The sequence below is a fragment of the Aquarana catesbeiana genome, linkage group LG03 (assembly GCF_042186555.1).
Source record: "Aquarana catesbeiana isolate 2022-GZ linkage group LG03, ASM4218655v1, whole genome shotgun sequence".
Classification (NCBI taxonomy): domain Eukaryota; kingdom Metazoa; phylum Chordata; class Amphibia; order Anura; family Ranidae; genus Aquarana; species Aquarana catesbeiana.
The window spans coordinates 374,762,876-374,780,406 of record NC_133326.1 but is presented as its reverse complement, the minus strand read 5'-3'; the positions used below and the strand labels follow the sequence as shown (position 1 = coordinate 374,780,406).

At 36.7% G+C, this 17,531-nt stretch overlaps 1 protein-coding gene across 1 annotated transcript in view; it reads right to left on the bottom strand.

Annotated features, from left to right (window-relative positions):
• Positions 1-1,898: 1,898 nt before the first annotated feature.
• The window catches only part of NR3C1 (nuclear receptor subfamily 3 group C member 1), a 274,894-nt gene continuing 259,261 nt past the window's right edge, over positions 1,899-17,531 (bottom strand). The window contains exon 9 of the mRNA XM_073620637.1: positions 1,899-16,393. Within this exon, the coding sequence (XP_073476738.1) occupies positions 16,241-16,393 (153 nt within the window). The 3' untranslated portion in view covers positions 1,899-16,240. The remainder of the gene's footprint in view (positions 16,394-17,531) is intronic.

Genomic DNA, 17,531 nt, shown 5'->3' with positions numbered 1-17,531 from the left:
TCCGCTGTTCGGGTAGCTTAATTCCCCCGTTCTTCCCGCTCCTCCTTCTCCTGAACAACCCTGTCTTCCTGCCGGGGCTGGATCAACCCCAGGCTTTTGCCTGGTGGCCGTTATGGCTACCCTCAGGTCCCCCACTTCCTGGGGTCCCATAATTTTTCATCCTGGGTTTCTAACTGCAAGACTCCTGACGCACCCCCTACAGAATACAGAATTGTTCTGTTACCTACAACCCCAAAACTGGATTTCTACCCTTTGCCGCAACTCTTCTCTCCCGTTCCAGACAACAATCTTCGAACATATCTGTCTTCACTCATCTGGAGCCCATGGCATGATCTCCTCTATTTACTCCTCCCTGACTATGGGTGGGTCCATCTTGCTCTCACCTCTATAGATTTAGAAAATTGGAGCAGGGCCTGGTCCTCTGTAGCCAAATTATCTTTTAACATGGTCACCATGGAGGAGGCCTATAAGGTTCTCCTCCGTTGGTACTGGGTCCAGGTTTGCATAGTTCACTCAAACCTGCCATATAGTGATAGATGCTTCAGTGCGTGCTGCCAGTGCGGAGATGAGATCCATATCTGATGGTCCTGTCCCTTTTTGGTGGGCTTCTGGTTAAGGGTCTACGGCCTCCCAACACTTTTCCACGTAGTCTTCCACAAGGATGCCCAGCATGTACTTCTCCACTGCCCTCTCTCAGGCCTATTTCTTTTCCGGCAGAAGCTGGATCGTGGGTTGGGTTTGCAGAGTAATGAGCATTCTGACTAACCTCATACTTCATGAGAAAATGACCAGTATATTTCATGACTCCCACGCCAAGTTCCCCAAAGTGTGGAACCTATGGTGTTCTTATGCTCTCCCCACTCTGCCCCCGGCCAGTTTGGGTATTCCAGGCCATCCTGAAAAAACGTATCCGCTCTGTTTCCCATCTTTTCTCTTCCCACTTCCTTCTCCCCTTCCTTCCTTCCCCTTGGATTTTGTGGATTTGGATTTTCCCTTCACTATGGGATGACAATCCCACCCCCTTTGCCTCATTAGGTCCTGGACCTCTGAGCCCTGTTACTTATAGCCACTCCAGACACTAGATACTGGATACGTCTACTTTTCGCTTTGGAAAATTTCGGAAATTATGCTTCTTCTATATTTACATGTGTTTTACTGTTTCACTCTTTTGTGCTCAAGCTTTTATCTATTGTTTTTCTTAATAAAAAAATATTATAACAGATAATACATTTTGTAGTAAAGATTGTTTGTGTATTAGTTTTAGTGGCATTGTTCAGCGTAATTCATATGTGGTTTGACAAGGGTTTTGGGGTATATTTCCTTTGTCTGAATATGGTTTTAGTTTAGCTGTATTACAAGTGGACTAAATACAAGGAGAAGGAAGCATACATTGCTCCTGCTTAAGTCCATGTTACGTAAGAACAGAGTTCAGTCTCCAATCCAACCCTCACTTCTGATATCAAATTTTCCCGAAGTCGTGCTTTGGATGAAATTTAGTATAGTCTCTATTTCAACAATAATAAAACTCTGGTGAATGCTGTTTTACCATAATATTCAGAGTTCTAGAGACAGATTCTCTCCTTAATATTGTTATAACATATGTGTTACAGAAGCACACAGACCAATTACATTTTGCCATCCATTTGAAAAGGCACCATATTGAACCTGTGGTTAAGCACATCACACTGCACAGATGTAAAGCATCTGTGGTGGGCATTGTTGGAAAAAAAAAGGTATAGGCCCATTAAAACCTGTGCAGTAATACAATGCAAAAGTGTGAATCAAACCAATTACTGAATGATACATGGACACCAGAGAGGAAAAAAAAAACACATCTATCGTAAGTATGCAATGACCGATAACAGGAAATGCATAATAAATACAAAGCTCAGACGTAGTTTAATGAAAAAGCAGGTTTTTATTATGTGATTTCAATGTCTCTTTTCATTTAGAGAAGCAGCAGATGTCTGACATCTACCACAACATCTGTACAAATGTGACTTGGTTTTACCCGAACAGCAAATTAAGAGAACATAAATGCAAAACAGTTCCACACAAAAGACCCTACAGTCCAACATTTCACAAAATAAAGATAAAAGACATTACAAGTGAATTTTAATTCAGCATGTATAAAAAACCCTACCTTTTTAAACAGAGAGTTACTGTTTTAATTCATATACAGGGTTTACAATTAATGTGATGATAAAAAAAATAATATATATATATATATATATATATTTATATAATATGCTTTTTTCCATTATTTTCTATTAAGGCCTTACACCATTATATAATCAGATCTATCCCCGTTATAATGTATTCTTGTATTTCTATAAAAAATAGAATATTGACATACTTTCAATCTGTTCATATATGCAGGGTTACTTTGTAGGAGAAGGGGTATTTTAAAATACGCATTTCCTTAAAATCGGGAGGAAATAATCTCCATTTACTTTTGTTAAGCTATAACAATCCAAAAGTCACATTAGTAAGCAACACAAAGAAAAAAAAAAACCCTAAATAAAACAAAGTAAGAAAAGGGATAGCATGTTGCTTTTGTAATTAGGTGACCAAAACCAGGGGGACTTGGTAAAGAATACAGTTAACCTGTTTTAAAGCCCGTCATTGACCTTAAACTTTCCACCATCTATATCGTAATAAAACTCTTCCATTCCATCATCAAAAAAAACCCCAAAAACTTTTGAAAGAGCCTTGTTAGAATTCTACACGTGTAACATAGACCAACACACTATAGAAAAATAACAGGTTTGAATTACTACAATTGACAGACATATGAAACTTTTCTCACCAGCAGTCATTAGACATATTAAGACACACAAGCCTCTCCTTATGCACAGGTATCATGTATTTTATGGCAGCTTTCTCCAAGCCAGATCCCTAGGATGGCTAAGAGATTATGATTTTCAACTCTCCTAACAGAACTACAGATGAAATATTCGGTATGCCTATTTTAAACAATGCTACTAATTAGTAGAGCTGCAGTCCTATTAAGAAGCATGGAAAATATGATGCATTTGTGTTCCTCGAGTGTTGGAAATACAAAGGGTTATAATTTAGAGAATCTAAACATAGAACAGCATTGCTTCTACCAACCAACTAACCAACCAGTGAGGCTGGTTTAATGTGGTTAAAGGAGGCTGTTCACCTAGCAAGGTCAAGTTTAGAGAAGAAGGTAAGGCTATATTTACTTTGCATACCCAAACAGGTTCTAGTAAAAATCCTTTTTTATTATTTTTTTTAAATTTATTTTATTTGCCTTATATGTGATTGTAAAAAGGATGAACCCAGGTTAATTTTAAATACCCAAACATTCACTTCACTAGTTATACTAACCTTTATTATATTAACCCCAGTATCCCTTTCATATTTCTAGGACAAGAGAACATTCCTATCATGCAGCAAGGCTCATATTTTATAGCAATGTACTGAACAAAGGAAAGCATTTTATAATATGCCAATCTTTGAAAATAATATCGATGTGTAAAAAAAGTTGACAGCTAGATCAACAATTTAGAATTAGAATATCTTTGATTAATAGTACACTCATATGTTATAACAGGATGCTAAATATCACTTTGGACTAGTGTACCATGGATTAAAGCACTTGGTACTGTTATATGGCTTCTTAGATATATTCTTATAACCCATAAGGGGGTGCAATGAGATTCCCAGCATTTTTACACTTCAAAACAGGACACTATTGTATTACAACACTTGCTTTCTATGTAAAAGCCACACTGTGCTTTGGGACTTAACTGCATAGGTCAGTAATGGTAAAGACTTACAAGAATTTACCTTGAATAACGTGTATTTCAGTAATGGCTATTTTACACAGCCTGGTAAACATTCAGCTTTGTGATCTTTATAGACACATGAAAACAATAGGTTGGGACTGTGCTTAACAAAGACACTGAGAAAAGAATCTCTATTTAAAAGAAAAATATATTTTATATCCTTTCAGGCAGCATCTAGGAGTATGAATTGTGACTGCCCAGATTCAATTTTTGGTATTCGGGTCACTGTGAATCATGTTAACCTGACTGGTAGATGATCAGATACTGCAGTTAATGTAACAAATTTATGGAGACAAGTGACGTTAAAGCATAGCAGTGACAAAGTATATGGCTGTTCTAGTAAAGCTGGCCATTCACTTAGTTTTTGTTAAGCAAGCAAGTAAGCTAAAAGATTCTCCCATTCACACAAAGTGGATGGAGGAACCCCCCCCCCACTACAACCAGTACATATTCTGACAGCGGGACCTGCCGCTGTCAGAATACACTGATCAGCAATTAAAGTTGCTGACTGAAAAAAGCCTTCCAGCATGTCCCTTCGACAGAAGTTGATCAAACAATTGACTTCTGTCAAGCAGGGATGTCAGACACTGATTGAAATTCTACAGGTTAAGCAGGGACCATCTGAATTTCAATGAGTGTATGGCCAGCTTTAGATGGGTCAATTCACAAAAGTGTGTTATCACAAGTGTTATGTGCTTCATTTTCATAATCTGTTTATAATGCAATGGCTGGTTCACAAAAAGGATTATTTCACATTATCAATGTAACAATGACATATAGTATTCTTTGCAGTATTTTAACACCCATCACCATAAAACAAAGTTTAAAAGTTGATTATTCTGCCTGACAACAATTGGGAGCTCTTTTGAGTTTAGCAGGAAAATAAACTATTTGCGACTGAGATATAACATTGATATATCAAAAATAAAGGATTTCTAGCTATATTTTCATTTCATGTGAAAAAACTACTAACTTCATTCCTAAACAATATTAGGGCCTGTGTTAATAGGTGAAATATAGGTCAAAAGAAAGCCAACTGTGGGTCAAATGAACCTGTCAATGAATTCTGAATGATCTCAGATGCATCTCAAACCATCGTTATTGACGTAAGCTCAAAGCCTGTTGACACAGGCTCTTAACCTTTGTGAATTGAACATTTTCCTCACTAAATAATAGTTTGTAAAAATAACAACTAAATTTACTTGTGCATCTTAGTAAACTGATCCTACAGACACCAGGCTGCTCTAAACCCCTTTCACACTGGGACGGGGGCGTCGTCGTCGGTAAAACGCTGCTATTTTTAGCGGCGCTTTACCGCCAATTTCGCGGCGCTATTTGGTCAACTTTTTTTTAGCGTCCTGCCAGCGCACTGCTCCAGTGTGAAAGCCCTCGGGGCTTTCACATTGGAGACACAGCAGTGGCTCTTTCAGGGCGCTTTGCAGGTGCTATTTTTAGCGATGCAGCGCCTGCAAAGTGCCTCTGTGTGAAAGGGGTCTAAAACAAACTGACCTGGTGAGTTGGCCAAATGCTTAATAAATGGATTGTTATACAAAAAAATACAAAAAAAAAAAAAAAAAGGATTCTATGTGCCTCTATCTATTCCAGAATACATTTATTTTCAATCACAAACATCCATTTGTATTACTGAGCTGCAACGTAATATTAAGTACAATGAAATGGATAGTAACAAGCAAATAATTGTGATTGATGACAAAATGACGAATGTACATGATACTTTAAACTCGCAATGCATAAATGCGATATGTGACAAGTTATATATTACTGAAAAGCTGAAAGGCAAAGGTTACACTCAACAAGGGAAAAATTAATGTAAGGGTAAATGATGAAAATAATCTTGCAATAATATACTGCAAAGTAATGTTAAAAATGTAAGGCACAATGCCAGAATCATATTCTCAAATTATCTACATTATACCAATATGCACTTTATAGCTACTGTATATGCACAATTAGTAACACAATTACAGCCCACCTATGGTCATATTTCAATTAAAGCGATGTCAAAAGTCTTGTTGGGCTGAAAAAAAACAAACAATATGACTAGACAGCAATCTATTTTTTTTTCTTCTTTTTAAATACTACTCTGGGCTCTCTACAGTGTCAGCAACATGGCTGAAAATCCTAGTCATTTGGCTGAGAGGTCTCTACAAGGGAGGATCAGCCAGTCAAAACTGTGATCCTCCAACAAAGATCATGTGGCTGAATGCCAAGGCTTTAACATTGTCGGTAGAGGAGGGAGAATGGGGCAGCACTGTCCCCAAGAAAGGTTCAAAATTCCAGCCCTCTACCCCAAAGAGACTGTTAAAAAAATTTTATATTCACATTCCCCATAAGAGTTTAATGCGTTAACTGGCATGAGGGAGGTATTAGGCCATACACTAAGATAAGATATCATCATTTTTATTCAGAGAATAGAAACACAATAATTAAGCAGGCTACCTTATTAGGCCATTAGGTTTCACTGGCATAATGTAGGTGTTTGCACATTAAGTAGTACACCAGCTGGTGTACTGGTCTAAAGGTCTTACATTAGCTATGACCATTCAGGAAGGTGGGGTTGCATGTACCGGGATGTTTAAATTGTCTAAGGGTCCTTTCACACGGGCTCGTCCATGTACGGACTCCTCTTTGCTCAGCAGGGATTGCTCTGCTGATCCCCGCTGAGCAGGCGGATGACAGGTCCATCTACGCTCACTGTGCGAAGATGGACCTGTCAAAGCCCCGCTGTCCTCTATGGAGATCGGATGGAAAATAGGGTTTCCATCTGTCTGGATTTCACGGAAAGGATTGGATATCGGCGGATGTCAGCAGACATGTAGCAACGGACATCCGCCGCTCCATAGGGCTGAATGGAGCGTCAGATCAGGTCCACCTGAAAAAACGACAGGCGGACCTGATCAGAAAGCCTGTGTGAAAGGGACCTAAAGGTCTTTTTCTCCACTTTGTCCTGTATGTGTTAACTTGTAATCAAGGTCCACATTTATACAGGACTATCATAAACCTATTTTGTTATCAGAACAATCCAGAAGTTCAACATGACCACAGAAATATATTTTTATGTTTGATTCTATCAAATGAAGCTGGTCATACACCAGTAGAATTTTGTGTGAACACACTTGTTTTAAGAACATTCATTTAATTTTCTAACTAATAGTGGGGTCAAATCGGTGTTCAAGGAGCAAAATGGCAAAACTGAATGAACAAAATTTCTAAGAGTTAATGTAGTTTTCATTCAGGAAAGTACACTCCAACATCAAATGTTAAAAGCATACGTTTTTTGAAGTACTTTTGAACTACATTCATCATGTCATTAAATGTATTGTTAAGACTTTTCGCACAAATGTTCATATGAACTTTCGTTTGACAATCTATTAGGTAAATGACCAGATTTACATTACATTGGTTTGTTTCATGGATCATAAAAGTAAGGCAAAAAGGCCAATAGTGATGAAATGTATCTTCCAATCATATATGACTGGAAAGATGAACATTTGCATGGAAAATCGCTCAATTCTCACACAGCAATGGTATTTTTCCATGGGATATCAAGATAAATGGCATGTTTAACTTTAAGAAATGTATGATTATGTATGTCTTGGTTGTACTGTCAAGTTTTCATTTTATCATACAGAAAATTATGTTGTTTAACACCAGCCATAAAGTCAAGATTTTTCAGAGATTGACTCTGCATGCATGGCTAACTTTGTTTGTAATGTGACTCAATCTCCTTGTATAGTGATGTATAAGAAAATTACCATACCAAATTGCCAGAATATCTAATGTAAAGTTAACATGGGAGAGCAGAAATATTTGGGCTGCAATTGTTTTTAAGCTGCTAGGTCCCTGTCATGCTCACCCTGTGTATTCACTATCTTGGGATTTAGTGACCTGGAGCATACTTGTTTAAGTGGCTTCTTTCACTAATTGCATGCTTTTTCCAGGAGAAGACATATGAAGATATATGTAAATATTTTAGGCAGGTAAGCAACAGCTTAAAAAGGCAGCAATGTCAGCCCCCATGTTTGTCACTACAAATTACAAAATTAAAAATTATACTAAACACCTAGGAATACAGTTCACGGTGGAATAAATTCAGAAACGGGAACTAAAGCAACATATTATTATTTGAATTTGAAAGCCCAATGTAAAAAAAGACACAATTATCTGAATACCGATGGAGCAGTGGAGGTCATAAAGTTATTTCTCTCTCTCTTAGGTCTCATTCACACAGGTATTAAAGGTGTGCTCCTTAATTATTCCTGACACCATGCTGAGTGCCCTCATGACTTTGGGGCAAAACAGCACTGCATAGAAAAAGTCTGCTTCTTGCTGCCCACACTTCTCTCAATGTAGCCTGCAACATCTGACGTGCACCATGGATTCTGAGCCCATAGCAACAAGAACTTTTATTTTTTATTTTTATTTATTTATTTCAGGTACTTATATAGCGCCGTCAATTTACGCAGCGCTTTACATATACATTCATATCAGTCCCTACACCCTCAAGGGGCTTACAATCTAAGGTCCCTAACTCACATTCATACATACTAGGGACAATTTAGACAGGATCCAATTAACCTACCAGCATGTCTTTGGAGTGTGGGAGGAAACCGGAGTACCCGGAGGAAACCCACGCAGACACAGGGAGAACATGCAAACTCCAGGCAGGTAGTGTCGTGGTCGGGATATAACTTGAATGCACTTAGTGAATCTGGACCACACAGTATTTGTTTCTCAATTCTGAAAATGACCTGACCTCCAGGTGTTGAACCCTGAAAAATAAGACTACAAAATGGAGGCATCCTTATAGTTCTAGTAGGATTTACAAGTAGTCTCTTTATATATGTACAAGCCCTATAAAAAACAAACTAGAGAAATTACAATAGGCAGATCTGCCAATTGCTACTTGTGGTATACCTGGCTTTCATTCAAATCCCCTGGCAATAGTTTATATCTTTACAATATCTGTTTGCTGCATATTTTGCAATTTCTATTTCAGAACCTGATTTTAGGGCAGCTGGGCTTTGAAATTTAATTTATTTTTTGAATGTAAACTCATGATTGGATTGCTCCAAGTATTTTTGTATTCATTCAAATCTTCCCCTTGCCTAATAGATGATATAAATAGTTTGTACATTTCTTGTTACTCAGAATCTGTCTTTTTTCCTTTAAGATGGCTACACAAATAAGGGATTCAAATTAACCACCGTTTCTCTGAACAGTGATAAATGTAGGGGATTTGATTCATGGGGATTCGATTCATGGGGAATGTTACTTTTAAAAATAGCAGAATTGTAATCTGAGTAAATGCTGGCCTTTTCTTGAAAATGAATAGATTAAAATGCTATTTACATGTATTTCATTCTTAATGCTGCTTAGATTCGTGGGTAAAACCTTTTTGACCACAATGCTAAAGTGAACATGTATACAGCTATATAAGCCAGAATGATGGCGTTCATTCAAGAAAGTAATCTCTCTATCAATGTCTAAAATAACCCCCATAAAAGAAAAAAAAATGCAAAACTATATTATAAAAGCTCTTATTTTACACTGTACAAAAATCTATTATACAATATTTGATTACATTGCATGATTTATGCAGCTGCAGTAGCCCTTCCATCTCTCTATATTTGTGTTTATGGTCATTCTATCTGAGGAAAAATTTATGAAAACATTCACATTTTGAATTTCAGGACTTTGAGTCAACTGGTTTATTTTCTATTTAAAATCTTCCAAAAATAGGTTTCTTTTTAGAATAATTTCTGCAAAATAATGTTATGTTTGAATATATAGATTGTAAGCTCTAATGAGCAGGGCCCTCTGATTCTTCCTGTATAGAATTGTATTGTAATTGTACTGTCTGCCCTAATGTTGTAAAGTGCTGCTCAAACTGTCAGCGCTATATAAATCCTGTATAATAATAATAATGATAATCAATTTAAAGGATATCTTACGTCTGCAGATTTGAAAATATTTTATTTATCAAATGCTTAAAATGGTATACTATAATATCCGTAATATGGCAGACAAAGCAATTAAGTCTAGTAGTTATACTTGCCAAGGATTACTGCTGCTTTTCAAAGGGTGCAATGTGAAATATTTAGCAATCTATGGAACTTGTTATTGCATCTCACAGGAGACAGTGTTCAAAGACTACTTACATTACTTTAACTCATGTATTCTTTTGTTCATAATAAACTGAATTAATCAATTTGGGAACTATCCCTTAATTACACAGTTCAGCTTTTTTAAAAAAAATCTTGTTTGCAAAAGTAAGCAGTCCCTGCCAGGAGAACACAATGGCTCCATGGGAGAGACTCCCCCATCAACACTGACTGTGTTGATGGGGGAATCAAGTGATTTTCTTTTTTGCAACCTGTGGTTGCAGGAAAGAAAATCGCTCCGTCTATGGCCGGCTTTACTCAGTGTGATGTCACTGCCAAGAAATCTGTATAACGAATATTTGGTCTTTCTTTTACAGACCCTGCAAAGAAAGACATGGCAAGATTGTCAAATTCTCTCCTTTAGAAGAAATTAAATAAAACTGTCATAACAACAGAAACTAAAGACATCATTGACATTACTGATAAGTGGGTAAGCCAATACAAGAGACCATTACATCTCTGGTATGTACAATAAAACTCTGCTTATCTAGATACAGAACCACCTTGGGCTGAAAATTCAGTGAGAAAAAAATGACAGTTAGCCCAAGCAATGCACTAATAATCTAACCATGTGTAAGGCCATGTTTACACTGTGCTAAAAATTATAAGGCTAAACTGACCTGCAGTTTTCATAGCACGATGAAACAAACCTTTTAGGATGCTTTCCACAGCTTGCTATGGGGATGACACAAACTTGCTACATTAACTTATTTTCTACAGGCCTCTGCCTGTAGACATATGAGGTTATGTGCAGTCAATGTTAATGTGGTTCCCTTGAGAAAACTCAAAAAATATAGACACGCTTAAACTCTACTAGAACATCACAAAAAAGGAGAGATATCATCTAGTTGTATAAATTATTTTGGTTACAATGCTATCAGAGAAAATACATTTTTTTGTTAAATTAAAACGATATGCTATCAGTTTTATTTTCTTTGCTTTATATTGAATGGGGAAAGATTACATTTTCAGGTTTTTGTTACTGTTTGTGTGCTCTTTGGGGGGGGGGGGGTTCCCCTCTCTTCCTTGTCTTTGTGAAACAAAGGCATTGCTATGGGTTGAACATCCTGATGTCATTTGGGATACTGGCACTGCTACTGACTCCCTGTCGAGTGGATTACCCCTAGGTATACATAAGGAATGCACTCTAGAGAGGGGAAACAGGAAGTTAAACGGTTGGCTATACCATGGGGGTATCAGTAGGACAGAAGGTGAAGAGAAAAATTTACGAAAGAACACAAATATCTACACGAATATGACAAAAACAAATTGTTCACTGCTATACTTCAAAACTAAAGACAATACAAATGTTAAATGGTGTTTCAAATACATGTCCATTTTTAGGTAAGAGCAATCTTAAAAGGCACTAATTACCTATTTTTATTTTCTGTTATATTCAACTGACTGCAGAAACCACCATAGTTACTTTTTCATAATCATACCTAGCCATGTCTAATGACCAAACAAACTGTTTAACACCATTAACCCACAGATCAACAATATGCTATTTGATTATAGATAGCCAGATGGTGTTACCACTATCTGAACTGAAACAAATATTTAATAGCTTTTAAAGAATGCATTAATAATGTAAAGTGAACTGATTATATGGGTGTAGGTAGAGTGGGGATTTCAAAAATCATTTCAGTTGTATTGCAGGAGAAAATTCATTATCTTGCTGCCAAGCCAATCACCATGTTTCAATAACATGCCCAAAGCAAGAAAACAATGGGCATTAAACATATAGCTTTTAAGCCACTTTATCAATATATCATTGGATATATGCATACTATTCATGCATTCACAGCTTAGCTAGTAATGCGTGAATAAACCTTTTTAAGATTTTGATGTATAGGACTAGCAACTTTCCTGATCCCATAGACTTCTCCTTTGACTGAAATAATATAAAAAAAATGGTTTTATATCAAGGGCTGTGGGTTACTTTTATACTATTATATATTATTAAGGCTGGGTTCACACTAGCTGTGCTGGGCTCTCAGCAGGGGGTCCGGTGCGTCCCTGTTTTCCATTTCAGGGGCGAATTAGGTCTGTGGAAGCCAGGTGCAGGCTCAGCACGAGTAATATTGAAGAAATGGATTCTGGACAGCCGCACTCTGATAAAAGCCTTTATTGTAATGAATAGTCAATGTTCATGTGACAACAGAAGCAGGAAAAACCTCTGACGCGTTTCATAGCTATGACTAAGCAACAATGATGTTGTGAAACACGTCAGCTGTTTGTCCTGCTTCTGTTTTCACATGAACGTTGACTATTCATTACAATAAAGGCTTTTATCGGAGTGTGGCTGTCCAGAATCAATTTCTTCAATATGTTGATGACCTAGTAACATAAATGGAGTAATTGAACAGATTGAAAATATATTATATAGGGATGGGTTCTCTGTCATAGTAGAACAAAGTATATCTTATCAGCATGTTCAGCATTGTTTTTTCCTCCTATTAAACAAGGGGTGACCTCTGAATTTTACAGAGACAGCATATTCAATTTTATAGCAGAGTGGCTGGCTTACATTATAATCACTGAATGTGCTCTAAGGAAAAAATATAAACCCTGAACTATGCAAACTGTTTTTGTGCGCAGTGCATTTGGTATTTTAAAGTACCCTTTATAAAATAAGGAAGGGCCTCCTAGGTAGACATATGTTTAATTAAATTTACCATGTTTAGACATTGTACAATAGGGTTATTGTCTATATAAGAGTCACGTGTGCAGCAGGCTTTTTTAAAAGCATTTACAAAGCTTTAATTAAGTTTCTAATAGCTTTTTTTGAAGCCTTTAAACCATTCTTCAGTTCTAGTGAGATGTTAGTGGGGGGTGTAGGCTGTCCCTTTGAACACACTACTGCCAGTCTTCAGAACACTTTTTGCAAGTTTCAGCACTACTGGAAACGTGTTGAAAGCCGGTTGAAGACTATTAGGGGCTTGTTTAAAGTGAACTGCCAGTCCATCTCTGTTTAGCATTCCCAAACTGTAGCTCAAAGTTGCTTTAAGGCTAGGCTCACATATGTGCAGATTGGGATGGGAACACTTGCATAAACATGCCCGTTCCGGACCCACAAGCAAAATGTGCTGATTTTTTAGCAGAAGCACTGGGATATCATTAATTCTTAAAGGCACCCCATGGATCAGAAAAAAATGTGGGGGGGACTTTTTTCCCTGTGTTTCTCATGTGTACAGTAGCCAATTTGAATGAACAGGCAACTGTGAACGCACATGAACAGGCAGCTGTGAACCTAGACTCAAGGCTTCAACAATGATCTTGGCAGCTTGCTATACACATTGATCTTTTACAGGTTGAAGGTGTTAAGGTAACAAAGATTCCAGAGTCCTACACATTTCTAAAAGCTGGCGATTTTAAAGAAAATAAATTATTTTGGTTGTAAGTTAATTCAAAGAAAAATATGGGTAAGTTTATATTCATCCCAAGCCCCACTGTGAAGATTATCTGAGTTAATTTCAATTTACATGCTGCCTCTGCTATTCAAAGAGATCTGAACCATCTTCTGACACACTAATAAGCACAAAAGAAAAACTAAGAAAAGGAGGAGATGCCCAAAGAACTTCACAGCGAGGCTCAGGAAAAAAGGTAGAACTTTAGCTACAAAGTTCAATAATAACCCTCTACTTAGAATTGCCATACTAGATTTGTGTGGCCATATTCAATTAGCTGACATTTCACAATATACAACACTCTGGAACAAGATGTGTTATTAACATGATACCCTACCTTTAAGGCATTAAAGATTCTCAAAGAAAAGACATAACCTTAAGAAAAAAAAAAACTTGCAACTTTAACACTAATAAATCTAAATTATGCACTACAGAGATATGGACATTACGAAACAGCAGGCCATTTACATCACATAAAGCAAAAAAGGGTATCAAAATACTTAAAAATACAACAGCAAAATGTACTTGGTAACAAAGTTGGCCAGGGCACATTAAAGAAAAAAAATATATAAAGCAGGCGATGTGAAAAAAAAAAATGTTTTTTTTAAGTGACATATTTTTACCCAGTTCTTTAACTTAATACTGCCTTCAAAAATAAGTGTGGGTCAGTAAAAAATGTAAAAGAAAAAAAAACTAAGTGCTTTGAATACTGTCCACGGGACTAGCAATAGACAATTTATAGTTTACAGTTTTTGTTATACGGAACATTATTTCCAAAGTTGCAAGACACATTTCAACTAGAGACCCAGGAGGTAGAGCAGTGGGGAGGAGTTGACACTACGCCATGTAAATCCTGAGAAATTTCATTGAGTTACTGAGCATATACATTGCACTTGTACTTAAAAATGTGTTCTTGTTTCTTGACAAAAAATATTAGGAATATTTTATTTTTTCCCACAGACAGCAATTATTCTGTGAAACCTGTAAAAAGTTGAAAAGTTTGCTTCTAAAAACAAATATGAAAACTTTCCATGTAATAAAACTGTAAAAAGTTGAAAAATGTGAGGGTTTTAACCATGCAAGTATTTGTGTCCCTGGAATTTCATTAAAACTTGCGTAGACAAAAAGAAACAAGTTTCTCCCCTCAATACTTCTACAGGGAGAGAGTATAGAGTCTATGATGGAGATCCTGTGGCAGCCCGGGCCTAAGTGGAATGAGCCCTGAAATCTAACTAGGACAACATCCTATTTTAAGAACTAGAAAAAGGAGATACCAACACATATACTAAAAATACCTAAGTGCTTATAGTCCAGTTATTCTTTGAGAAACATCACCATAAAACATCAGATTAATGCATTAAACATAGTCTACAAAGAGAATTTACTCAACACCAACTTTAAAAATTCAATTAAATTTGACAATCTGTGACACACACTTTCTGAACTGTTGTCATATGAAGCCTTACCACAATAACTATTCTCATATATTATATAAAGCATTTAATGATATTACAGATTGTTCTTTCAAGCTGCAGTAGCCCTTTCATGTTTATGTCCAAATGTCTGAATATACCAATATGGCATACAATTTTCAAAAGTATAAATATAAAGTAGCTTAAACTATTTATACACAGTAATGAAGCTTGACACTTTTTTTTTCCTTTTACCAAGTCAAAACTTTTTTTTTTGTGGTTTATTTTTCATGACCCTGCGGTAAAGTGGTTTTGTAGTGACCCTGATAAAGTAAAAAATATTTATTTTATCTGAAAAAAAAATATCTTAAAATGAATGGCTATTAAATATATTACATTTTACTAATAAATGCATACACATAGGCAAGCTATGAAATGGCTACAGCAGCTTTGAACTATGCATTTCTGAGCAAATTATGGCACATGTGAACAAAGTATAGGGAAACCTTTGTTGGCAAACAACATCTCTTCTATTTAAAAATCTCCTACATGCTGATTTTACAGTAGCAGGGCTCAAACCTGCAATGGGCCATTTTATAAAATCATTAACACATTATAAATATTTTTAAACCAGAAGGCAGGAGAGATTCTCCCTGTAGCATGACAGCAGCTGGTATGCATTTCAAAATCAGACAGGGAGTTTGGCCATATAGCTTTATCATACATGTGGACAAGTACATAAAAAATGTTAGGTAGCTAGTTTAGCAATATGGTTAGAGCACTTACGAAAACAGACATTGTAAGAATTACGGTTTCTTAATTTGCGTTAAGAAAGCTGCAAGCTGCCCCAGTCTTAAAAAAGGACCAGATCTGTACAATAAGAAAAAAATCTGATGTAAGCAAAAGAAAATAGAAAGTCCATTTGTAAAAACTGAGAGGGACTGCTAGATTCAAACAGTAGCTTAAAAAAAATCACAACTTCCCTTTTCTGTATACACTTGTAAACTTTCAACATATTCCATGCATCAATCAAATTCTTGCTTTTCCTAACAAGATAGGAAAAAACCCAAAACACCTGACAGGAAAATGAAAAAAAAAAGCAAAAAAAAAAAGCAAAACAAATCTATCCAAAGCAAACATTGCTACCAGGTTATTCACAATGCAGACTGGTTTAGTTATCTCTTATTCTTCCCATTTCAGTCATAGGAGTGAAATGATGAGTTTTCAATAGTCCAAATCTTGGCCCTCTGTAAACCACATAAACTGTAGTGCATAATTACATTAGGTACACCGTTGCAAGGACAATTACCACGTCTGATTTTTTCTGTTTCAATACAGTAAAAGCTATAATTTGACTTATTCTTTCCTTAAGGCAACTTTTTATGCTTATATATTTATATATAATTTTAGTAAGGCAGTCACTTCTGATGAAATAAAAGTTTTCTGATATTTCCAGATGAGTATTTTGGTATTTGATTGCTGATAATTTCCGATAACATCTCTGGAAATTCAACACTCAATGATTTGTCCGTGAAGGAATAGAAGCAAAAGGCTAGGAGATTTTCAACCACCTAGAAAAAAGAAAAGACATACCGTAAATATTTTCACAATGTGGAACTTTCTTCCTCTTGTACATTCTACGCTAATGCAGCTGTAAGTTAGACCACAGAATCTCAAATCAATTTTTAGCCCCTACATTATTTAATAGTATACTGTATTGTAAACACATTTTGTTTTGGACAAGCCATATTACTAGATACAACATTTATTTTATTGGAGTAGTAATGTGCATTTTACATTATCCCAGAATAACTGCATACAAGTGCTTTTTTAGTGGTTTGCTGTAAACTGAACATTGACCAGTTAACAAGAACGACTCACCAGCAGGTAAAAAATGTGCATGTAATATTTTTTTTTTTAACCACTTAAGGTCCGCCCCATAGCAGTGTTGCTGCTACAGGGCGGCACCTGTGCGCTGGATCACGTATATATATGTGAGCTGGCTCTTCCAGGTAGGGCAGGCGCATGTGCGCCGCCGATGTTTAGCTCCCACTGTGATCACACACATCGGGAGCCCAGCTGTGGGTACCGTGGACTCGATGTCTGCCAGTACCCGCCAATTGTTCAGTACACATGTAGACCGGTGATCTGCCTTGTTTTCTGTCAGTAGAGAAGGCATAGATTCAGTGTTTGCAGGGTCATGGATCCATGCCTTTCCCTAGTAAAAGCACCTCCCACAGTACACAAAATCACTAGCTAGGCACACAGTTTAGCCTTATATAAGCTAATAAAAACAAAAATGTACCCCCTGCCTGTTCAGGAAGGGGGTAAATCTTTTGGAGGTCAAGTGGTTAAAAACAGCCAACATGTTTTGGGGGCAACACCAATCCCCCATAATCAGGGATTAACAAAGGATAAAACAGTGACTTTACCGATCTATATTAGGACCAATATTGAACTCTCCTCATGGAGGAACAATCTGACAACAGTTGCTAAGCAGCTATAAAGCTTGTTCACCATATTGACAGTTAGGCCCCATTCACACCTGAGCGTTTTGTAGCTTGAAGCTACAAAACACTGGAGGGTAAAAAAATCAATTATTCTCTATGGAGATTCTTCACATCTCCACTCCAAAACGCCTGAAGCCAGATGCCCCAAAACGCCTGAAGCTCAAACAAGTTCTGGAACTTTTTTTTAGGGAGACTTTGG